The sequence below is a fragment of the Culex quinquefasciatus genome, chromosome 2, assembly GCF_015732765.1.
Source record: "Culex quinquefasciatus strain JHB chromosome 2, VPISU_Cqui_1.0_pri_paternal, whole genome shotgun sequence".
Classification (NCBI taxonomy): Eukaryota; Metazoa; Arthropoda; class Insecta; order Diptera; family Culicidae; genus Culex; species Culex quinquefasciatus.
Window position 1 is genome coordinate 124,522,120 of NC_051862.1, and position 26,064 is coordinate 124,548,183.

At 38.1% G+C, this 26,064-nt stretch overlaps 2 protein-coding genes across 2 annotated transcripts; one reads left to right on the forward strand and one right to left on the reverse strand.

The window, feature by feature from the left end:
* Positions 1-1,790: 1,790 nt before the first annotated feature.
* On the forward strand, positions 1,791-2,681 carry LOC6050751 (general odorant-binding protein 69). Its single transcript, XM_038250768.1, has one exon. The coding sequence runs from the start codon at positions 1,791-1,793 to the stop codon at positions 2,679-2,681; it is 891 nt and encodes a 296-aa protein (XP_038106696.1).
* A 3,965-nt stretch (positions 2,682-6,646) lies between these two features.
* LOC6050753 (general odorant-binding protein 45) lies at positions 6,647-7,543 on the reverse strand. The gene has a single exon (XM_001867270.2). It carries the CDS (start codon positions 7,541-7,543, stop codon positions 6,647-6,649), a length of 897 nt encoding a protein of 298 aa, XP_001867305.2.
* Positions 7,544-26,064: the final 18,521 nt, after the last annotated feature.

Consider the following 26,064-nt stretch of genomic DNA (forward strand, 5'->3'; position numbering starts at 1 on the left):
TGAGAGGCAACCACGCTTACCCCTACACCCCCAATCCAAACCTCACAAAAATATTCTATTCACTTTTAAAAGTCGCGTGGGTTCCCCGCATTTTTGCCACTAGTGAACAACAAAAACATCCCCTCCCGAATCCCCACGGGACTGTATGGGCGTAGCCTTGGAGCACAGTGTGGAAATTTACGTTCTTAGATATTTTTGGTTGTACCGGGCAGCAATCAAATTGTCTAAGAATATTGAATTGACCATTGTGGCACCCCCTACAGCATGGTGCAGACCCGTAATGCTATGCTATGCTATGCTATACGGTGCTATTGAATTGTTTGAAGTTTCGATAAATAGTTCAAAAGTTATGTATTAAAATGTGTTTTCGCATATTTTCGGAAGTTGAATAAATGGCAGGAAATCGCACCAAATATCATCATTTTATACATCGTTTGACAGGTAATCGAAAAACCTTTCAAACGAGTTTAAAAAATTGAAGATCTGGCAACCCTGCCTCGAGTTATGATCACTTAAGTGACATTCATGTACTTTTTTGTAGCTGGATCTCACTTAAATGTATCTAAACAATGTCCGGATCCATCATCCAACCCATCGTTTGTTGGAAATCTAAAGACCTTTTCAACGAGTTCAAAACATTGAAAATTTGGCAGCCCTGTCTCGAGTTATGACCACATAACTGATATTTATGCACTTTATTATTCCGGATCTTAAAAATGAAATTGAAGAAATTTGTGGCCGAACCCGTCCCTACCCATCTTATCACCCATTAATTAAGTTAGTTTTTTTTTCAGGTGGATTAGGTTAGTTTTTTTCTGGATTCGATCATCTTAAGTCTCTATAGAAACCTTCGTTTAATCGAATGTCGGATAATCGAATGTTTGGATAATCGAGTTCAGAATGCATTTATCTATAGGATAAAAAAGTGGAATAACACATACAAAGTTAAATTAAATCATCTAAACATTAAATTTTAGCGGTTAAAAAGCTTATTTATTAGAACATTAGAAAAATATATTTGAAGAAAAACTAAATTTAATTAAACTTCTGGAAAAGGAAGATCAAGATTTTTCAATACTATTATTGAGTATTTATTGAATACCGATGTTTGCCAAGTCGATGCCAAATGACGCCATTGAAGCTCGTGATATCGCATTAGCACGTCAATGAAAACATCTTATTTTTGGTTATACCTTATTTTTGGTGTCCGGCCGTACCAGATGGTCCTGACAATAACTGAATTTATTTTAGAATAAAATCAGACATATCAACATAGTGTGACTTCCTTTTAACAAAAATGAATCAGCATCATCTTTTGAAGATGCTAACAATTTTGTCAAATATTTTAAATTGTGTTGAATATTGGGAGACATTTGTGGCAAATTACTCCAATTTTGTACGCAATTACCGCATTCTTATGTTTTTTTAAATTGTTACCATCAGAGCAAGTTGTTTTGTTAACCGAAAAACTAAATATTAGATAATAGTTGTGTCAATTGCGTGGCGCGCTAATTGAAAAAATGTCACGATGCGTTGATGGTTGGCTTCGTAAACACATTTCGTGGCGTGAAGTTTCTGAGCTAGGCACGTTCTGGAAGCCGGCAGAAGGAAGCAGGTTCATTCGAATTGCGTGGAGGGTAAATTTAAGCAGAATTTTTCAAACAATATGGCGCGTGTCATTAGCCGGAAAAAATGCTGCTTTAGGGCTGTCGAAACGATGTTCTATAAATAAATCCCTCCTCTGACGAAACCAGTGTAGTTGAGCTGACGTGACTCCACGAGGTAGCAGCATGCAAACTTTGGTGACCATCGTCGTAGCCCTTGGCAGCTTATGCCTCGTTAAGGGTAACATTGTCCACTACATCTTCTACAAGAGCTTCCCGTCAACTCTGCGGGAATGCGCTCAGTACAATGAAATCCCGGACTGCACCCTGCAGCGATACATCGCCGACTCGTACCCATGCGACGAACCCGTCAAGCGGTTGATCCACTGCACCCTGTCCGGCCTGGGTGCCTGGGACGACAAGGATGGCCTGCGGGAACACGTGATCCGTAACTCGTTCAAGCCTACCCCGGAGGACACCTGCTACCTCAACCGCACCCGGGAATGCATCAAGAATGCCCTGGCCCCACTCGCTGACGACGACTTCCACGGCCGTGCGTACGAAATCTTCCAGTGCTACTACCGGCAGTACGGAAACCTCATCGACGACGACCAATCCGTCCCGAAAGAGGCGCTCGAGCTTGCCCAGCTGACCCAGCTCAGCCTGATCATCCAGAACCTCCCACGCTGTGTACTCATCCAGTACAGCAAGGGAGACATCCTGGACGAACCCCACTTCCCGGAACTCCTACTTCTGTGGCTCATCCGAGGTGGCTTCTACGACGCCAAACAGGGCGGCATCCAACTGGCCAACCTGTCCTCCCAGTTCGGTCACCCCGAGTTGGACACGCCGCAGACGGAGCAGTGCATTAGGGCCGCCGAGCGAACCGTTTGCGACGAAAAAGAGGCCGTCAAAGCGTTCACCATCTTCAAGCTCTGTCTGAAGGACATTACGCCGATCCTGAGACTGGTGAAGGATGCCGCAAAGGCCCTGGTTGGCGAGGAGAAGAGCTGTGGATGCTGCAAGGAATGCAGCTACCCGGCGGTTTCGCCCGTGTACAATCGATTTGTGCGATGAGTTGGTGGCATGGGGGAGTACTCACCAAAAAAGTTGGAATATAATGCAAGAGTGAACTGATTTAATAAAATGAAAAACCAACAATTGAAAAAAAAACCATTCTTTTATTTTTTATCTGTTAGGTACTTCAGTCCTCAACGAGCGTTCATGATGTTGCAAATCACGAAAAATTTCGCCTAAAAATATAAAATTGTTCTCAGATCACCACTTATTGTTAACTTTTTTCTACTTTGAGGCCTGATAGGTCATATTGACCGGAAAATTAAAACTTATTTGACTAGCTTACAGGTTTCTTATGGTCTCAAGTATAATTTTCCCATCATTAAATGTGGATGTATTTTTTTTTCTTTATTCAGACCTCAAAGGGTTAAGCCGACCAATTAACATGTAAAAGAAATGTACTTTATTAAAAAGTTCAATAAACATAATTAACTAAACAAAATAATGGTCGATTTCAACCAATTACTCAAGGATACACAGCATATTTTCTTATTCCAAAATTGTTTTTAATTGTTCTCCGAAGGCAATATTTTATATAATTTGAAATGCAAACTAAAATGTGAATAATTTATTTTGTAATCAGAATTTACCAATTTAATTTGTCTAAAATTACAAAAGTCCACACTTTTCTCGGCCAAATGAATATGTTTATTCAAAGCGATTTTTAACCGAATCCGAATCAACGTTTAATTTTTTTTATAAACGATTTTATTCAAGCCAATTTGTAATATTATTTGTGATTGAGTTACTATAAAGTGAACAGCAGAAATTATTAACATTATTATCTCTTTTTTGTTGTAATTTCACCTAGCCTAATGCGTAAAAAAAAGAAATAACATGGTAACAGATCGACTTTTCACCTTGCTTAACCCTCTATTGCCCATTTTTTTGTTTTTTTTTATTTTTCCCGTGTTCAGGAAGTTCTTATGAGCATTTTTTGCTCTACGAAAACCTTAACTTCTCTTGTTTTATGTTTTTCTTGTTTTATTTTTAGTACTTTAATTTTAATTTAACTTGTTTAGTTTATGTTTGTTTTTGGTAGTATTTGGCCTATTGTACCACATCTTATCATTACATTTTGCCCATCTAATTTTTTAATGTTTTTATAGTAATTTTTTAATTTTTTTGCTTGTTTTTCACATTTTCTGATGAAGAATGGCACTATTATCATTTAAATTGAAAAAATAGGTAGAGGCATAGTGTGCTACACAACAAAAATTACTGCATACTTCTTTTTACTTAAAATATTGGAAATGTTAGTAAAAAACACAGCCAAAGTTGACCTCTGAAGAAATAACATTTTTAAAAACAAGTCAAACTTCCAACCTAAAAATTTACTAAAATTTTAAGAGTTCTTCTTTCCACTGCCTTTAATAGATCAAAAATTGGTTGTAAAATGGATTTTTGGCGAATTTTTAGATCGGTTGTAGAGGGTTAAGAAAATTTACTTGATCTCTGAAGTAATTTTATTTCCGCCGGAAATTCTAACTAAAAGTGTCAAAAAAAAAATGAAACATTTTACATCGAAAACTGGCCGAAATTACTTCAACGGTAAATATTTGCATAAATATCCATGTAATTTCAATTGTACACAATAATTTTTGTAAAATTTGGTCCTATAAGCTTGTGTTTCATATGTTTAAAGGACCTCTTCAAAAAAACTGTTGATATTAACTCTTTTATAAAGTAATTTTACCTAAATTTAGATTTAAAAAGTGACATTACACCAGAAAAGTTGAAAAATTACACACTTTCAGAGGTAAAATTACACATTTTTCTGACATAAAAGATGTACCCCTTTCCAGATGTAATATTACCATGATTTTTTTCTACTGTGTACATTTTTTATGTCAGAAAAAAAGTTTAAACCTCTGAAAACGTGTAACTTTACTACTTTTCTGGTGTAATGTCACTCTTTCAGTGTAAACTGAGGTAAAATTACAACATAAAATAGGTGACATTCAACCATCCAACTTTCCATATTTTTTTACTGTGTACCTCGCAGATCTGCATCTTGAGAAGAGATTTTCTGATCGATTTGGTGTCTTCGGCAGAGTTGTAGGTTATGATTAAGAGATTTCTCAACGAAAAAAAAGACACGGACAAACTATCTGATTTTATTGCTTGACTATTTATTACTAAAAGCTAAAGTCCCAAAACAAGCATTTTGAAAAATTTTGTTTTTTTTTTCAGAGGCCTAAAAAATATTTTTTTTTTTGTTTTTTTTTTTAAGGATTTCAAGCCGAAATCTGACACCGGAAATATAATTGCTGTGGCAAAAATGTGTGTGTGTGTGCAACCAATCAAACGGGACCACGCGGTCGCTTCTTACAAATTGAGTTGTTTCCATGTATTTTAGATTTTGACTTCCTATACATGCAAATAACTCGCATAGGCATTTGGAAGGTGTTAGCTCTGCCGAGCTTCGGTGACCCATTTCTACGCTGGCTAGCCGAGCGCGAGGTACCTCCGCTGAACCGACAAGCCCCGCCCTAAAGAACGTTTGCATCAATTTGATCCAAACGTTATTCAGAACTTCCGGACCCTCGTCAAATGGACAAAGATCCAGCGCGTATATAATTGTTAGCAGTAAGCAGTAACAGTATTCCTAATTCCAGTCATAGCCCGTAAAGCCGCGAATCTGGACGGGGGATCGAACCCCGCCTCGAACAGTTTTGATTTTTTGTTCATGTTCAGGAATTTCAAGAATTTATATTTTCTTAACATTCTCGTTGGGAGCAGATGGGCGAAAATGCTTCAAAAATCATTTTTTAGATACAAATTAAAATTTGCAGTCGAACATGACTTTACTTATTTTTTGATAGAATGCGATGTTTTCAAATCAAAGGGATTCTAAGATTTATATTTTTCAAAAACATTCAGTGTTTTTGCAATTTTAAATTTTTTTATAAAGGCAAAGCACCGACACGGATTTTATTCCGAGTAACTATTTTTTTCTAAAAGCTCCTTATCATTACCTCTAATTATGGTAAAGTGTCAATAATAAACTATAATAATAATAATAATTACCTCTAAAAAATCCCTTCTCATGTTACAGATTTTTGAATATTATATTTCCTTTTTGTATGACACGTAAATTGTATGGAAAAACTTTTTATGCAAAATGACTTCTTTTGGCATAGAGTCATCCAAATTTAAAAAAAAAACTACAAAACTAAAATTTCGAAAAAAAAACACGCAAATTTTTTTCGTTACGCTAGAAGACGGCGATTTAAGCGGAGTGCAAAAAAGTTGCAACCGACGGGATTCAAACCCAGCATCAACAGTAGGGACTGGCGCCTTAGCCCGCTGGGCATTTCGGCCAAGTAGGTGATGGGCTACCTATTTCAGGGTGTAATATTACATATAATTTCATAAAACAATGCAAAATTTATTTTACACCCAGGCCTTTTACACGCAGCTGGATTACTACTTTATTTGCTGTGTACCGGAACCAGATTCTTGAGAATGCATACGGATACGCTCTAAGCAAGCGTTGTGACCAATGGCATAATGTTTTTAAGGGTTTTTTGTGTAATTCTTAAGGTAAGCAATCGGATACTGCTCTTGAGATGGTTGAGTTTGAGTATAGTGAAGTTTGTTTTTTAAGGAGTAATATTATTCTCAAGGCAAGCATTTGATGCTTCGGTCGAGACATTTTCTGTTTCTCGAAAAAATGGCAAAATTCGAGAGAAACAAAATTTGCTCAAAATCATCAAAGAGTCCATTCTCGATCTTAAATTTAACGGATTACTTTTTACTCATTATATTTTATTATTCAGCAAAATTTAGCATTAAGATAAAAAAAATCATTGATTCTTCAAGTATGACATGAGTCTTAGATTGCTTTTAAACAACTTCAAAGTTCACTATAATCCTCCTCCGAATAGAACGCCCTCCTCGCCGAATCGTACCTCAGTCTTTCGTGGAAATCGTACACCATCAGCGGCCACTCATCGATCAGCCTAGTGTTCTCGAAAGTACACATTGTACACCGGAGGTGCCGTCACCGGTGCAAACTGCCTCAGATCTTTCTGACAGTGCCCACAGGGTTGATCACACTCTTTGACCAACTCCTTAGCGACGGCCTGAATCAACTCCACAATCGGTACGATGTGTTGAAGACATCGCTTGAAGATCTGGTACGCCTTGGTGGCGTGACTTTCGTCACAGAGTTGAGCTACGACCGCGTCGGTGCATTGTTTGGTTTGCTCGGTGAGGAGTTCGGGGTGGCCGAACTGGGTGTACAGGGTGTTGAGGAGGATTCCGTTTTGGAGGCTGTAGTAACCACCGCGGAGTAGCCAGGTTAGCAGGACTGCAGGGAAGTGGGGCTCTTCCAAGATGTCTCCTTTGGCGTACTGGAGGAGGACACATTTGGGGATGTGGCGGACGGAGAAGCTGTACGCGGTGAGTTGGACCAGCTCGTCGGATTCGTACGGGCTGAACTGGGCGCTGGAGATTAGGTTTCCGTACTGTCGGTAGTAGCAGCGGAACGACGCGTACGCCCGGTTGTACACATCGTCGTTGCTGTCGATCTGCTTGAGGCACTCCTTGGTGCGGTTCTCGTAGCAACTGTCCTCGGCAGCAGGTTGGAAGTAGTTGCGGATCACGTGCTGTCGGACGCCGGTGGTATCGTTCCAGGCACTCAGGTTGATCAGCGAACACCGGATGAGCTCCTTGACGGCACCCTCGCAGGGATACGAGTCTTCTCGGTACTGTTCAAGGGTGCAGTTGGGAACCTCAAAGTACTCGCCGCACTCTTGCCAAGCAGCCGGGAATCCCTTGTACGCGGTGTACTGGGCAAGATCACTCCGGACGCCGGCGGTGAGGTAGCAGAAGGCTAATGCGAAAAGTGGCCACATGGTGTGTGGTTTGATCGTACGCTGTAAACTGTGAATGACCGCTTCAACAATTAACATATTTATACGTCCCAAGTGAAATGGCTTGAACGTGATGAAAGTAATAAATAAGAAGGTCGCTACAGTAAACACATTCGGGGCAGCCCGGTTGAACCTCGCTATGACCTGCTAGCATTCTTGGAGGTTTCGCCATAGCTCCCAGATAGCAGGTATTACACAATCATTCTGGGAAGCCCACCGTTCGGACATCCAGAATGCGGTAGCTCATCAACGCGAGATTCCAGCGATCTGTTCTCCACCTAATTACAATTTAATTCCGTCAATTAACGCGCGCGTGTGTCATCTTGTCAAAGAGCGCCCCACATCGGCCATTAGTCATCGTGGAATTTACAACCGGTCAACTACGCTGAAACCAGTTTGTGCTGCTCAAAACCCATTAACAAGCCGCACTACATGTAGTAGTCACCTGCAGCCGTGATCTACGAGGTGCAGATTGATCTGTCGCGACACCACACCGGTCGCGTCATCATCAACGGGGTACCGCAACTACTCTGGAATGTTCAAACCGGCTTACATCGAATACCAATCGCCTATCGACCACGTGCCGGGCGCAGAGTTCGAAAGCCGAGTTCTGTTCCAAGTATAGACCTACCGGCCAATTCCGTATTCCGCTGCCAAGACCACCGAGGTAGCGCCACCCGTCGGGCCGGAGGCCAAATCGGGTGCCGCGATCGTGGTCGCGATCACCAGCCATTAGATTAAGCCATCAACGGGGGGGTTTATCGGGTCGCTACTGTTGGTGGTGGTGTCGTTAAGTACGTAGAAGTCGCTGCATTGCGCGGAATTCAATTAGTATTCCCCGAAGCTCGGTTGGGCGGTCGATTGTCGCGCGAGCATCGAATTACATTGTGACTTTGTGTGCGGTGTTCACGCGTAAAGACAAGACTTTTAAACTGATTTGTTTTTCTTTGCTTTGGTTGCGTGCGCGTGGCGCTATATTAGTTTTCTTGGAATAAAGCGGATCGCCAATTCAAGGAATAAAGTTTGTCGATTTTGTTCAAACATCAATTTTGATCCAGCTGATCAAAATGTTAAGATCGTAGACATTTTATAGCAGATCACAATTTTTATCAAAAATTAGCCATTTTTGAAATCAGTGAGAAGACAATTTTGTGAAGCTTTCAATGCTTCACCTTTTGGCCTTCATGGATACCCAAATCTCGATTTCAATCTTCGAATTGCATTCCTCCCAATTGCGCCTCCTTCGAATTGCGCTCAAACCCCGAAAAAATGCTCTCCCCAAAAAACGCAGTACGAGCGTTATTGCGGGATTTTTGAGTAAAGCGAAGTTTTTTCATGTTCATAAAAGAAACATTTCGTCAGCTGTGTGCTATCTTGTGACAACGACCATTTAGTACTATTCGAGAAAATCGATTTTTAAAGTTTGATGATAAATATTTTCAAAACTATGAATGGAAGAGCCAATCTTTTTGAAGCAATCGGTTCGCATACTATCGCTTAACAAACGCTCCAAGTTTCAACTAATTTGGTTACACCAGTTAAAAGATACAGTAAATTATGTAATCAAAAATCTGAAAAGCACGTGTCACAAGTGTGTTTCGAAAGTAAAATTGTACTACGTGTCACAAGTGTGCACAGAATTCCCATACTAACTAAAATAGACATAAATCAATAGTTTAACCGACTTAATCAGTATATTTTCAAAAACAAAAGATTGCATTGCCTTTAGAAAGTATGTGTGTACATAATTTGTGAAAAACAAGAAACATTTTCCGCATTTTCCAACAACATGTATGACGTGTCACAAGTGTGCACGATCATTTTGATGAAAAATTGGTCTATGTCACAAGTGTGTATTGCGATATCCGGGAAACGGAAGCGAGTTTCCAAAATCGGGTTAAAGCATCTTGTAGTGTTTGTAAAGTATAGCAAAACGTCATCATTAACTCATTTTCGACCAAAATGGTCTATGTCACAAGATAGCACACAGCTGACGAGTTATCGATACAAAAATGGCACGTGAATATTCAAAAAATTGTATCTCTTGAAGAAATTTTTTTTTTATCGTACTTTTCGAATCTACATTGACCCAGAAGGGTCATTTTTTTTCTTTAGAACAAAAATTTTCATTTTAAAATTTCGTGTTTTTTCTAACTTTGCAAGGGTAATTTTTAAGAGTGCAACAATGTTCTACAAAGTTGTAGAGCAGATAATTACAATTTTTTTGACATGTATACATAAGGGGTTTGCTTATAAACATCACGAGGTATCGCGATTTTACGAAAAAAACGTTACTTGATCCACCTTTAGGTGGTTGGTGCCTTCCTCTCATTTAAAGTGATTCCAACACCCCTAAAGTGTCCACATGTTTATGGATCTCCCCTAATAAAAATAAGTGATGATTAAAAAAACAGACTACCCACAGACTTTTTGTCAAGATTATACAGACACGGCCTTTGAGGAAAATGGCATCCCTCTACACGGCTTTTTTCGTGGCGATCATACCCGACCAGTTGAGGTTATGTGAATTCAGACCATTTTTTAAACTGCTTGTAATTTAAGATAGGTAAGTCAGATCTTGAAAATTCTTACTGCACCTAAAAGGTCTTCTCATACGCTTTCTAAAAATATATAACATGTTAGGGTTTCATGAAAAAACCACCCTTTTTACCATAATTTTAATTTAATATGAAACAGTTTTTTTAACATAACTTTTTAAATACCGTCAGTGGGGGTGACATTGGGTCTGGGGGGTGAGATTGGGTCAAAGTAATTTTTTACGGATTTTACTATTTCTCAGGTTCTTCTTATTGAAACTGAATTCTGTTAAAAGGGTTGTGTAGGGGACATCTTAAGATGACTTCGCTGAAAAAATCTCGTTCCTAAAACAAATCCTGTTATTTTGGCAGCTGTCTAAAGTTGAGGTACGTTTTTGGCCAAAAATGACCTCTCGAAAAATCATTTTTCTAATACTTTTGTTAGAATTGCTCGAAAACTACCCAAATGTTTGAAAATCTCCACTTCAAACATTGTAGCATGTCAATACGATTCCCTCGAACAAGAAACACTGTTGGATGACTTGTTTTTACCATATCGTTGTATTTGAGCATCATTTTAGTTTCATTTGACCTAATGTCACCCCTTCTAAGGGGTGAGATTGGGTCAATTTTCAAACTATTGGCATTCAAGGTAGTGTTCATCAAAATCCACCATATTTTGGGAAAATGTCAGTAAACTATCTAAGAACAAATCTACGTTGAAAGATTTTCGATGTTGTTTAAATTGTTTTTGTTATTAAGAAATTACGAGAGGTGTATCGTTTTTTGACCCATAGTCACCCCCACTGACGGTACATGATAAAACTGCATGAATTTAAATAGCAACTTAGGGGACGTTAAGACGGATCGATTAAATCCATTCCGGCCAAAATCGGTTGAGCCTGTGACGAGATATTCCAGTGACATTGATTTGGTACACATGTCTACATACAGCCAAACACACAGACATTTGCTCAGCTGGTGATTCTGAGTCGATATGTACAAATGAAGGTAGGTCTAGGAGGTCTAATTAAAAAGTTCATTTTCCGAGTGATTTTATAGCCTTTCCTCAGTAAGGTGAGGAAGGCAAAAAGTTACTTTTTGCGTTTCTCTTTGTTTTGTCGTCCGTGTCTGTCGCGGGTGACGATGAACGACCATGATCAACGACGACCAACTTTTTCAAAACTTTTTTTCGTAAAATCGCGATAACTCGTGATGTTTATAAGCAAACCCCTTATGTAATTTTTTTGTAATTGTCTGTTCTACAACTTTGTACAACATTGTTACACTCTAAAAAATAACCCTGCAAAGTAAGATAAAACACGAAATTTTAAAATGAAAATTTGTGTTCTAAATGAAAAAATGACCCTTCTGGGTCAATGTAGATTCGAAAAGTACGATAAATTTCCCATAGTATGACATGTTCCAAAATTGTTGACAGTCGAGTAACGGAAAATGGCAGAGTTTTTTTTTCGATGAAAAATATGTTTTTTTCGGAATTCTGAGTACGCCATCAAATCGGGTGTTAATTTTACATAAAAGTCCCTTTGACACCAAATTTCTATCTCATCACCGTTTCAGGCTGCAAATTATAGAAAAACACCTCTTTTTTCGCATGTTCAAAAATGGAAGGGGTCGTACCGCCCCTCCGTCACGAGATATCAAAAAACGGACCTCGGATTCGTGATCAGGGACAAAAGTTACCCCTTAGGACAAAATTTCACGCAAATCGAAGAGGGGTCGGGGCAACTTTTCCCGATTTCGTGTGAGTTACTAGAGAATTGTTCAACATGTTTAAAATGTTTAAAATGTTTAAAATGTTTAAAATGTTTAAAATGTTTAAAATGTTTAAAATGTTTAAAATGTTTATAATGTTTAAAATGTTTATAATGTTTAAAATGTTTAAAATGTTTAAAATGTTTAAAATGTTTAAAATGTTTATAATGTCTGAAATGATTAAATTATTTAAATAAATGGTAATTTTCAAAATAAATCTCAAAAACAAAATCTCAGAAAATAACCGAAAATATTCAAAATATTATAGGGTTTTTGAAAATCAGATGTTAGCTTGTTTAGAAACATTCTTGCAAAGGATATAATTTTGAAATAGTAATTTATGCAACAAGATACAAAAAGAAGATTTTTTCAACACGAGTTTACATTTATCCAACGAGGTTTACCGATAAATACGAAGAGTGCTGAAAAAATCAAGTTTTGCAACGAGTTGCTTCAGTTTTTTTTTTGCAATTCCGAAAAACCCTTCTTGAATGGAATTTTATGTCAAACATTCATGTGTTTAGTAAATTCACCGTTCAAAACAAATGAAAAATGTTACTTTTCGATACTAGTGTTGAAAAGTTCAACTTTTCTGCACCCATTTCAGTGATTTTTTTTAAAATCAAATGTTTAGGCTTTAAAGGTAAGAATGGATTGCCAATAAAACTATTTTTAATAGTTGAGGAGCATGCAAAGAGTTCCTTCAATTTAAATTATCAAATTAAATGTTCATGCAAAAAGTTTCAAAATGATGTTTTTCCAGCATTGAACATCTCACTGTATAGTTGAAAAGGACAACTCATGATTACCGAGCAGTTAAATATCTTGAGAGTCACAATACGAATCACTTTCAAAGTGAAACATCGACAATAATGAATTCTTGGTAAACGGAAATATTTCTAGTCCATCATTTAATTGCAACAAGTTCAATGCCAGCCGATTGTATCACTCGGAACAACTCCGGGTGACGATGCTAAGGTTCACTTGAGAACTTCTACAATTTCTCTGAAATGCAATTCATGGAAGGTGTCAATCAAGCTTCATTCGCAGGGCTGTTTGTTCCGGGTTTGATATGATTGGGAACGGTTGATTAAATTTCAATCAGTAAATAGTGATATAAGGTGTTTTGTCTTTATGCAATTTGCAAAAAAAAGTTTTGGTCCGATTCAAGAAAAACTTGATCATCCCTGCCACCAAAGACTAGCACTAATATTTGGATTATAGCACCGTCCTGCTGACTACCGTGAAATTCAAAGACTAAACAAATAATATCGTCAGCAAGTGGGCAATAAACTGGCCAACGTTTGGTGCGTTGGCCTGAATACAAACGGCTAGTTAAAACATTGATTTGGTGTGCCCCTCATATAATGATTCGTCAAATCGCAATATTAAAAACATAACCAACGTTACTTAAGGCCATCGGCAAACATTCAGCGGCAACTAAATAAATTTGGCAAATTTGTCAATTGACCGAAGGTTGAATCGATTTCGACACAACGCGACTCCAAATTAACTTCGCCATTCGCCGGCGGCCACCACAATCTAAATCTCAAGACGACACCAGTTATGGAATTTTTCGTATTCATCGGATCAACTTACATTTTGAAGAAGGTCGCTGGACTTGGCGGACTCAACGGCGACGACCTGACTAGTAATCGTGGATTGCGTTCTGGACTTTGACCAACTTCCAAAACAGGTTACCTGCGGCGAATTCCTGAATCGCAACTTATCAATTTGAGAAATTTATTCCACTTATTCCAAAAGAACACCAGCTTCTAATGTTTACACTAGACGCTTTAGATTTCCGACTTTTATCACACAAACACGGACACTTTCTTCGTCCGACAGAATTTTCCTTGAGATTTGTGATAATTTTCCACACCACACACACACGGACACACAAATGCCGGGTTTTCGCTATAAATAACGGGCACTTATCGTGGATCTTCCTCTTCTTCACCTTTTCCCACTCTGCTTGTTTTTGGTGGAAATCACTTTGATGATGATGATGGAGGAGAACACCGCGTGAATCCACTACTGCTTCTGCTGGGTTTGTTTGTTTCTCTGCGTTTGGAGAGGGGGGCGAGATAAAATCGGTGTGAATTTTCGCAAAATTTGATCTGTAGCGATTTTTGGCACACCGCACTCACAAACGAACAGGCCCACGCAAGAGATCCCGGACGGTTTTTACGAAGATTGTTTATGAAATATCTGTTTATCGTCAAAGTGAGAGTGAGTGAGATTAATTTTACTCATTAGTTTTGGAAAATTTAACGCTTTTCCAAATTGATCAATAAATAGCGCAAAATATGCAATTAATTACAGCTTTTCTTGATTTACCTTTAAGAGGGCTGAATGTAACTAATTTGTTAAGCAAGTTCAAGCAAATTTTGTATCAAAATATTTCCAGTAAAATAATTGATTGCAAGCAAATGCAGCCAGGGTTGAAAGTAACCACAAAAGTTATTTGAAAACATTTAGATTGCCTATCGTCATCTGGGGAGAATCGGGACTACAGTCTGAATAGGGACAGCAGGTTTTAGAGCACTTTGAAGCTTAAAATTTGGAAATCGATGCATTATTTTTTTGTTAATCTGTATCTGTTCTATCCGAAACCAATAAAAAAAATACACCCTAAACTGGGCAGCGCATGTCCGACAGAATAATGGCCTCGAGTCGAGAGTATAGTGGCACCATTCACGGACAGATAGAACACAGCTCGAGATTAGCGAAATAATTATTCTATCGAGGTTCATTTGCAAAAAAGTTCATCCGTCAAAACAAAAAACCAAAAGTGTCGTCTACCGGAATCGAACCAGAAACTTTTGACATACTAACTCAATGACTTAATTGCCTCGGCCACCATAGCTTGGTGAACTAGGAGTGTTCAGATGTCAATCTATCTAATCTAATTTAATCTAATCTAATCTAATCTAATCTAATCTAATATAATCTTATCTAATCTAATCTAATCTAATCTAATCTAATCTAATCTAATCTAATCTAATCTAATCTAACACAAACGCAGCCAGTCCGATGAAAGCATGCTGGAAAGTCTTGTGATTAGATTACGCCCCAAGCACTTTGCTTGTCATAATTAATAATTGCAGTACATCCGAGAACACCCGAAAATGTATTGCAAAAATTAAAGCGGCCAGCCCTACTACGTTGTGTTTACCGCAGAGAGGATTCTGAGAACGGATCACATTTCACAGAATCTACAAGGGAGGAAGGATGCGTGGACATACCGTACTAAACGCTCCAGTTTACAGTTTCATATGTGTTTTGTATAATGTGTTAAGTGTAAAATATAGTGTGGTTATATAATCAATTAAATATAATAATGCAATATAATGATCATCACACAAACAGCGACACAAAAGAAATGAAAATGAGCATGCAAAAACAAGACAGTGCGTCCCCGTGGTCAGCGCACTAATTATGGGAGTGTTCAGATGTCAATGTATGAAACTTGTTGGAAATTTATTGTTTCAATTAACGAATGAACTCATTTGTTATGGTGGTGTGAGTTGGTAGCATTATTGTCTCGAATTTGACGCTGAGCTCTCAATAAATTTTAAGGGAATGATTCTCTCGACTCGGAATTTTGGGTGTATAAACAAATGAAAGACAATAGCTTAGAGGACCTTTTCAAAAAAGAGAACTTAAAAAATTTAATTTAGTTGAGTACATTTCAAATTAATATTATGCAATCATAAAAAAAAACCTAGCATGATGTCACAATCTCGCAAACCCCCCCCTCCCCCCTTCAACACATCTTGTCACACCTTCTTGAACCACCCCCCCCCCCCTTCTAAGAGCGTACGTACTTTATGGATGACGCCCAGCATTCAGAGTTTACGTAAATTACTCTAAAATATCCAGTGCACAGTGGCCCAGATCGCAAAATTAGGTGGAAAATGGATTTTCCGTAAAATGATGAAGTTTTGGAGCTTTACTGTCTTCAGAAGAGTTGTTGCATATGGAAAGGGGCAACTTTTGGTTTGGTTGGAAATTAGGGTGGTTCACTATTAGGGTGGTTTTGAAAATCTAACTTTTCAGGAATATTTTTGGGAATTTTTTGTCTTCTAGAAAAATGTTGGGCTTGCCAATCCAAGCAACTTTGTCGAAGACACCGAAATTTTATCTCGTAATCTACGCCTTCTACGACCAAATTTATAGAAAGCATCTGAGCAAACCTTCAAAAATCAGTTTTTTGAACGTGGCAATTCAGGGTTAAGTTTTAGAGAAAAGTGGTATTCGAGGCCCTTTAGAGATGCAAGTTTAAAACTTAAATATCTCGAAAAGGCGCAAGCCAAATTTTATGCGCCAGGTTTCATTTGAAAGAGGAGATCCAGGACTAGAAACACTGAAAAATCTCAGGGGTGTTTTTTTTTAAACTCGAGATATCTTCATTTGAAAAAGTCTAATTTTCAAGGGAAAACCATATGGAACTACCCTAACGAAATTCGAAAATTTTCCAAATATATATTTTTCCATGTAATTTAGCCCGCTGAATCTGAATCTGCCCTCATAATTGAGCCAAAGTGTCGAAAAATAGATTTTTGGTCATATTTTGGGTTTCCATGTAAAATTATCATTTAAACCCAAAATATGACCAAAATGATACTCAAAATCCATTTTTACAGCTAACAAAAATATTTTTTAGATGTATTCAAAAATCATGTAGAACAGTAAAATAAAAAAAATAAAAACAAATAGTTCTTCTATTTCTTCTAATTGTCCCTCATAGGTTTAGCAAAAAAATGAATTTCAAATTGTTTTTAGTACCGTCATAATGTCACGGTTTGGGCTGAAATTGGGCCATACAAATTTTTGCATTGCTCAATCTCACCCCAAGACCCAATGTCACACCTGATGACGGTAGAATAGATTTCAATTTCAATTTTGAATTGATTTTCGGTCTTGCTACTATGTTTTATAAATTGTGAAATCTAGAGTTTTTTTTAAAAAAAAAAAGGTCCTATAAGTTATTGTAGGGGAACTATACCCTTTGTCAGCCTATTTCTATTATCGGCCTATCAGCACTTTGCTCATGAATAAGAGCTTTCATAAAGTGTTTTTGACTGGTGCAAAGTAATAAATAGCTCAAATAAAAGTGAGCAAACAACTCTCCATTGTTGATACACTTGAAAAAGTTGATTTAATAGCGGAAAACGGCAAAAGTGATGAGAATTTGTCGAACGGCTTAGAGTGATTAAAATGGGTATATTACCCCTATTTCATATGTTTATTAGATAAATAAAACTCTAGAAACCTTCTTGGCATCATCAAAATATAACAACTCCTTTGTGCAGGTTAGTATAAAATCAGCCACATTCACAGCCCATGCTGGTCGACGACAAAGAACGAGCAGAAACAGCTGAGGCAGCATAAAAAACGCACATATTTATGCTGCGATGTGAAATGGTATTTCAGCGTCCACAGCCACTGCGGACAGCACCACAAAGACAAACCAAAACAATTAAAATTATTTATTTTCCATTTGCATGAACGAAACGGCAACGAAACTGAAACATAAACGCATTCACGACCACAACACACACAATTACAAGGAGAAAATAATAAAAACAAAGTGATTCATTGGCGGTGTCTGCGTGACAGCGCGACTACTCTGATGGATCGTCCACCAAAATCTGACAGATTGCGCGACAAGTTGAGTGCATGTGCGCGTGCGCGCATAAAAATACACCCAACAAAAAAAAAGGTGGAGAGACCAATCTAGTACCTCATTTCGACTTTGCCCAGTCCCCCAACACGGCACGCTGGTTGGTGTTGGTGATCGTAAGTTTGTTTGCCGTTTTTGTGTTGGTTTGTGAATGGGAAAAATGGGGTGGTGGAAAGGGAGGCCAGGTGGAGACTCCACTCATGCATGCAACTGTCAAAGCACAAATACAGCCAGCGTGATGGGGAGACTTTGAGAGGTGCCGAATGAATCTTTATCGCGCTCTATGATGACAGTATCAGTTTGCGCAGAAAGGTAGTTGACATATCATCAGAATTTCAAATTATTATAAATAGATAATTGCACAATTATTTGGGACCACGAAAAAGGTTTTTTGCTGGCATTTTTTATTTGGATCTTACTTGTAAAATCTCAGGCTATTTGGAATTCTATTTTCTGTATTTTTTTATTTGCCTTTAACTTTGTCGCGGACTTTCCTATTATTCCATAAAAGTTTTCATGCGAGTTTTACAGCTGACATTACAAAATGGAATCTGTATCTTCAGAATGGATTTTTTTTTATGAAACTAGTATTTTTGGCAAAGTTGTTAGTATAGGAGCAATTCTCTGAGATTCCGGTTATTCGTTTTTTGTGTATTTTTTAATCCGGCTGAAACTTTTTTGGTGCCTTCGGTATGCTTAAAGAAGCCATTTTGCATCATTAGTATGTTCATATAAATTTCCATACAAAGTTTGCAAGTGTCGATACAAAAATGATATGTGAAAATTCAAAAATCTGTATCTTTTGAAGGAATTTTTTGATCGATTTGGTGTCTTCGGCAAAGTTGTAGGTATGGATATGGACCACACTGAAAAAAATGATACAAGGTAAAAAAAAATTGGTGATTTTTAATTTTACTTTTTGTCACTAAAACTTGATTTGCAAAAAAAAACACTAATTTTTTTTTTTTTATTTTCTGATACACCTCCGTGTACGCACGAGAGCAAGCAGCAGTGAAGTGCTCAGTGCTCTATCGTTTTTTCGGATTTTTTCGCCGCTATTGTTTGTGATTACCGGCGAGTTTGCTTCTCCAGCATGCCAAAGGCCGGCCGTGGCCGTGGCAGTTCGAGTGCGGCCTCGAAAAACCCGCGAAGTTCGTCTACCGGCCGTGTGCAAAAAGGTAAACAAAACAACGCCGTGTCGACCGCCATCGCGCAGGGGAGCGTGAGCGCAGAAGGCATCGATAAAAAGTTACTACATCCCGGATATGTTCCAAGATCACCAGTGCGAACCCGTTCCGGTACCTCCGGTGCCACAACCAGTGGCACATCAACATCCGCCAACATCCCCATCAGGAACGAGTTCCAGATGCTGAGCGACGACGAAGAAAACAACAACAACACCGACGGTAGTAGCACTACCGACGACGAAGACGATGATGGTCGTGCACGGACAAAAGTGTCGACGTCAAAAAAGAACAATTCTCCTACGGAACGAAGACCACCTCCAATTTTTGTTTTGGACACGTTGGCGGACGATGTTGACGAGTTGCTGGAAGGCCTCGGATATTGTCTAAAAATCGGCAAGTCGTCAGTGCAAGTGATCACACTGACCAAAAAGAATTTCGACCTGGTGCTTGAAGAATTGAAGCGTAGCAACTTCAACTTCTACACATTCAACCTCCGAGAACGTCTTGCAGGGTTACCAAGACCGTCCGGTTTCCGACCTGAAGAAGCACCTTTCGGACGCCGGAATAAAACCGCGGGAGATAAAAGTGCTCTCGCGCAAAACAACGGTAACAGGTACCCATACACTGTACCTGTTGTACTTCGACCGCGGCACCGTCAAGATCCAAGACCTGCGGCGGATTAAGACGTTGGACGGTTTTTGGGTAAACTGGCGGTTTTACGCCAAGAACCCGACGGACGTAGCGCAATGCCACCGTTGCCAGAAATTCGGCCACGGCTCGCGGAACTGCAACCTCCGGCCCCGCTGCGTGAAGTGCGGTGAGTCACACCTCTCGGAGGCGTGCGCACTGCCACGAAAGGCGGACTTGGGGACAAGGCAGAACAAACCAAGCCGCGCGTAAAGTGCGCGAACTGTGACGGCAACCATACCGGCAATTACCGCGGATGCGTCGCGCGCAAGGCCTACCTCGAGGAGCAGGAAAAGAGGAAGAAGAAAGCTGCAGCGTCCCACTCTCCTCAGCGAAGTACGAGCGCAGCCGTTCCTGCAGCTGGACAGCTTACGGTTCCAGCGGAAAACTCAGCGTTCCCTCCTGGTTGGGGGCGTTCGTTCGCCAGCGTGGTCGCTGCCGGTAACGGCAATGCGGCCCAGCAAGAAGTCACCGGGGATGATCTCTTTAACCTGCCGGAGTTCTTTGCTCTCGCGGGGGAGATGATGACGTGGTTTCGGAGCTGCCGGAATAAGGCGGAACAATTCCTGGCCCTTGGGGAGCTGATGATCAAGCACATCTATAATTGATATTTTTTCTGTGATCTAGTGTTAAGCTTTCTATTTATCTATCCTTTTCCCATTGCACTTTCTGTAAGTTTTTTGAAAACTTTTTCTTACTCTTGCCTTCTATTTTATATTAATAAGTAATAACACATTCGATTGAATTACGATGTAACACACAGCTGAAAGGAACTCCAAAACTCTGTTAAGTACCTAAATGAACTCATTGTAACTTGATTATTCACAAATAAACCGAATTGAATTGAAAAAAAAAAAATATTTTCTGATATGTTTTAGAGGACATCAAATGCCAACTTTTCAGAAATTTCCAGAATGAACAAAAATGTTTGACCAAGTTATAATTTTTTGAATCATGCAGATTTTTTCAAAAAATCGAAATATTGGTCGCAAAAAATTTTCAACTTCATTTTTCGATGTAAAATCGAATTTGCAATCAAAAAGAACTTCGGTGAAATTTTGATAAAATGCACTGTTTTCTAGTTATAGCCATTTTTAGGTAACTTTTTTGAAAAAAGTCGAAGTTATTCATTTTTTAAAATTAGTGTCCATGTTTGCCCAATTTACAAAAAAAAAATTTGATAAGCTGTGAAAATTCTCTATATTTTCCTTTTTTGAACATTGTTGATACGACCCTTAGTAGCTGATATATTGCCATGCAAAGGTTTAGAAACACGAAAATTGATGTTTTCTAAGTCTCACCCAAACAACCCACAATTTTCTAATGTCGATATCTCAGCAACTAATGGTCCGATTTACAATGTTAAAATATGAAACATTTTTCGATCTTTTCGAAAACAATATTTTCAAAATTATCAAATAAAGACTAACATTTCAAAATGGCAAAACATTCAATATTACGCCCTTTTGAAATGTTAGTCTTGATTTTAATATTTTTTAATATTGTTTTCGAAAAGATCGGAAAATTTCACGAATGTTTCATATTTTGACATTGAAAATCGGACCATTAGTTGCTGAGATATCGACATTAGAATATTATGGGTTGTTTGGGTGAGACTTAGAAAACATAATTTTTCCTGTTTTAAATCACTTGCATGGCAATATCTCAACAACTAAGCGTCGTATCAACAAAGTCCTAAAAAGCAAAATATAGAGAATTTTCTCAGCTTTTCAAAAATATTTTTTTCAAAGGTGGGCAAACATGGGCACTAATTTTAAAAAATGAATAACTGCGACTATTTTGAAAAAAGTTACCTAAAAATGGCTACAACTTGAAAACGGTGCATTTTTATCAAAATTTCACTGAAGTACTTTTTGATTGCAAATTCGATTTTACATCGAAAAATGAAGTTGAAAATTTTTTGCGACCAATATTTCGATTTTTTGAAAAAATCTTCATTGATTCAAAAAATTATAACTATTATAAAGATTTTTTGCCCATTCTGGAAATTTCTGAAAAGTTTGCATTTGATGTCCTCTAAAACATATCAGAAAATAAAAAAAATTTAAAATAGTGTTTTTTTGGCAAATCAAGTTTTAGTGACAAAAAGTGAAATTAAAAATCATCATTTTTTTACCGTGTATCATTTTTTTCAGTGTAGTCCATATCCACACCTACAACTTTGCCGAAGACACCAAATCGATCAAAAAATTCCTTCTAAAGATACAGATTTTTGAATTTCATACATCATTTTTGTATGGACAGCTGCAAACTTTGTATGGAAAATTATATGAACGAACTAATGATGCAAAATGGCTTCTTTGGGCATACCGAAAGAACCAAAAAAAGTTCAGCCGGATTAAAAAATACAAAAATTAAAATTAAAGAAAAAAGACCGATTCCGTAGAGAACTGCTTATAGGTTAGAGAAATTTGTAATTTTTTTATTTCACATTTTATCACAGTTTATTGATCTACGCAAATATATTATTTCTGAAATTTTTATTTTTAAATAATTCACTCCAGTGATGAAAAAGTGCGCCGTTATCAAGGTTAATTCACCTGAAGTTTGGTTGTTGGCGAAAATTTTGCTATTTTCTTAAATGTGCCTTATGTTGCCCAAGCTTGAAAATAGTTTTTTCGAAAAGTTCAGAAAACTTCTAAATAAAATTGTCTAGCAAAGAAGATTGGACCTCTGGTGGCTAAAAAACAACCACATAAAGAAAATGAAACAGAGAAATTGGGGTTTTTTGTTATCAATCAAATATCACTCAATTTTCTTGTTTAGATATCTCAAATCAAACATACGTAAAATTTTCTGTTCTTTCCGATATAAATTTGATAAGAATTATAAACTCAAGGCTATCATTTGAAAAGGGCTTAAGATTTAAAATTAAATCATAAGTCTTGAGTTGAAATTGAAAAAAGTCAATTTCTATTTGTCGAAAAAAATGTACACTTCATTTATAGAAACGAAATCAATTATCAATCTTGGGAATGGAATTGAACTGTATTATTTTCTGTTTGATTTGTCATGCCATTTTTGAAACGGTTTTCAAACATTGTTTTCATGCAATACTTAAAATATGTATCCAAAACAAAAGGGCGAAACCATTGTTTACATTTTTTTTTGTACCGTAACATGACGGGCGATACCTTTGTTTTGGTTGGGTGGGTGGCGAATTATGAAAGGCGAAAGATAAGGCACGTTTTTCAAAAGAGCGTAAAAAAATAATAAAATACTCACAATAATTTCAAATTGTTGCGTTTGATGATATTAATGCTATTTTCTATTAAGGGCACATCCATAAACCATGTGGACAATTTAGGATGGGTGGTGGTGGGCGATTGTCAACGAGGGGAGGCGGGTTGCGATCTTTCCACAAGTGTCCACGTGGTTTTTGGATGGTCCCTAAGGTTTGACAAAATATATGAATTTCACATTTTTTTGTTGAAATTGGATTTGTTTCAAGCTGCAAAAAATTCAATGTTGATTTTTCAAAAAAACAACAGGGATTCAGGTATCGCTCTTTTGAAATGTTGTTACTGATTATAATTTAATAATGTTACAAAACCACTTCTCACACCGGTAACTGAACCGCGAACGGTTTGTTTTGATTTTCACAGTACCGTGGTGTTGGTGTGCTGCTAAGTGTCAATCTTTAGCCATTCATGTTTGTTTCTATTTTTTTGAATCATGCCTACAAGTACAGCCTACTAACACAACTGCGCATGCGCCTAACTGTGCGTGTCAGATTGTTGAACAACTTTTATTATCTTTTTTTGGTTGTTCCAATATTTTGAAGACAAACTTGGTGACAAGCGCCACACAAAAGCAGAATAATTAAGAGATCCGCCGATTCGTTTGTGAGTGTGCCATCAATTTATTCGCGAAATAAACTATCCAATTTTATTACCTACACTTTCATTCAGCTTCGTCGCACCGTCGTCACACACATTGCCCAAAACAATAACACAGCAATGTGAAACAAAACAAACAAAAAACCCGATCACACACACTTTCAACGCAATCGCGGGCAGCGCACGTGCGTCGCGCGGATCGCTTGTGTTTGTGTCGCGCGCGCACGCTAAGCCACCACTACAATGACGGGGCGCGAACTCGTGCGCGTCGTCAACCCGTCCCACACACGCCGAAACCTTCGGCTTTTTTTACACACTACACCACTTCGAAACGACAATGTGACAAATTTTAGTGCCGTTGCCGAAGATGGCAACAGGAATGACGGGGGATTTTTTTTTTATTTTTTTTTATTTCCCCACTTTATTCGACGATCACGAACGGAGCACGCACGATTTTTTGATCGCACAATCGAATTTTTCACGGCAATCTTTTGTTTCGCACCAAAGGTACTTTTCCTTCAGCGAAAAAAAAGGTTGATCCACTAAAACACTCAAACGCGCGACACACTCAAAGGGATTCTCTGATTTTATTCAAGTGGTCGTGTCGCTGCACACATGCAACGCAATTTCACCGATTTACGGACCGATTTCTGTCACGGCTTTTTCCTATCACTTTGCCTGAAGGCCAGCGAAAAAAACCTGAAGAAATTCCTCCTGGAACACGATCGCGTACCTCCCGATCGCCAAAACTCTCAAATTCTTCAACAATTCCAGCTCAGAACTGCAGCGATTGACACCCGAAGCAGCAGCAGCAGCGAAGAACCCCGAACGAGTTGTGACAATTCTCGGCGACGACGACGATCGAGACAAAAGAAGACAAAACCCGAAGAACCCAGCGCGATCGCGATCTCGTCTTCACCACCGCTTCTGTTCCGCGCGAACGATCCTCACCCAAGAAACGATCATCGCAATTTATCGTCTCCTCACCAACGAGTGATAGCTCTCGCAATTAAAGCTTGTAAATCGCGGATGATTTCGGCACGATCGATGCAAAAATGTTGCACAATGTTTCCCGAAAAAAGCACGCGATCGACGACGACGACTGCAGACACGGAACCGATCCGGACCTCGACGGCGAAGGAACTGAGACTAACCTAAAGTGTGTGCATCAAGTGCAGTTGTGCAGTATGTGCGATCAGTGTGGTTAGTCTTGGTCTTGGTCAGATGGGCGGGCACACACTCACCACCAGCGACAAAGTGCGTGTATCGGGGAAGCGAAATCAATAATCTCGTGGGTTCTGATAAATCGTCGGCGGTGCTAATCGATTCGCGCGAAGTATACTAGGAACTGACCATATGCCGAATCGGTCGAAAGGTTCGCGAGTGACTGACACATCTCACGAGAGTGTGTCGCCACGATGGGGACCGTTGGGGGTGCGAGTATTGGAAAATTGAATAATCATTCAAAAGTATTAAGTCTTACAAATCGTATGATCGTATGTCGTAAATAAGTCTCCATCCACAAGTGACGTAGCATTTACTAGGGATAATTCTAAATCAAAAGTATCAATTGATACTGTATATTAATAAACAGTAATTCCCCACGAAAATAGCATGATTCAAAAAAAAATCTCCGATCGGGCTCAAAAATTTTCTGGGGGTTCCTTGGCCGAAATAATTAGACCCGTATTTATTTGTTTGGCCATTAGGGTGACCTACGCCGTGTTAGGGTGGTCCGAAAAATGGCAATTTTCGTCATTTTTCTCAAAAACTATTTTTTTTTCAAAAAATCATAATTCCGCATTTCAACCGATTTAAGCTGTCTTGAGTGCAAACGAAAGAGTATTAGATAGGCTTTTAAGGAAAAATGGTTAAAAGTTTCAAATATCTAGCCGAACATTTGAAAAGGTCAAATGCTCTTTTGAAGGTCTCGGGACCAAAGAGAAAATATTTTTATCGGATTCCATGGAAAATTTTACATTATGTTATGTTTTCAATATTCCGAGATATGATTTTTTTTAAATAAGAACTGGGTTTTACGACGCGCAGCGCGAAAAAAATGGAAAATGACGAAAACGGCAAAAAATCGACTTTTTTCACTAAAACTGTGATAACTTAAAAATATCAGCGATGACCTATAGATGTTAGGATACCAAAAGTTGCGTATTTCAATTACGTTGTTCGATTCTTGACAACAACGCTTTGAACCCCATGAGAATAATTCTCTCGGCCATTTCGGTTTTGGGTGAATATCAGCCAAATTTAGATTTTTCAACCAAGTCAGTTTTTTTTTTATTTCCGCAATAACTTTTCAATTATTTTGCCTATTTTCGTCTTAGCCCAAGGTAACGACCTTATAAAGAATTATTACGGATTTCAGGTAAGTAGCTGTCCTGACATCATAAGTAAACAAGTTACAAAAGTTAGTAAAATATGAAATTTTTGTAGATAAACTTCTTTTGAAAACGGTCCTCTAAAAATAAAAATATGTATATAAAATTGAAATTACGAGCCATGGTTTCAAAATTTAATAAAAAATAATTTTAAAATCCATTGCACAACTGTCTAGTTGTTTTGCAATCATCACTTTCATCTGAGCAATGATGACAATATAGTTTTTAAACGTGCTCAAACATGCAAAATATTATAATCAATGCCGAAAAATGCATTTTTTTTATTAGACTCAATTTTCATTAAAACTTTCAAGCCATTAGAAAAAAATTTGCCATAATCCGGACCAATTTTACGGAAGAGGAAGGGGGGGATT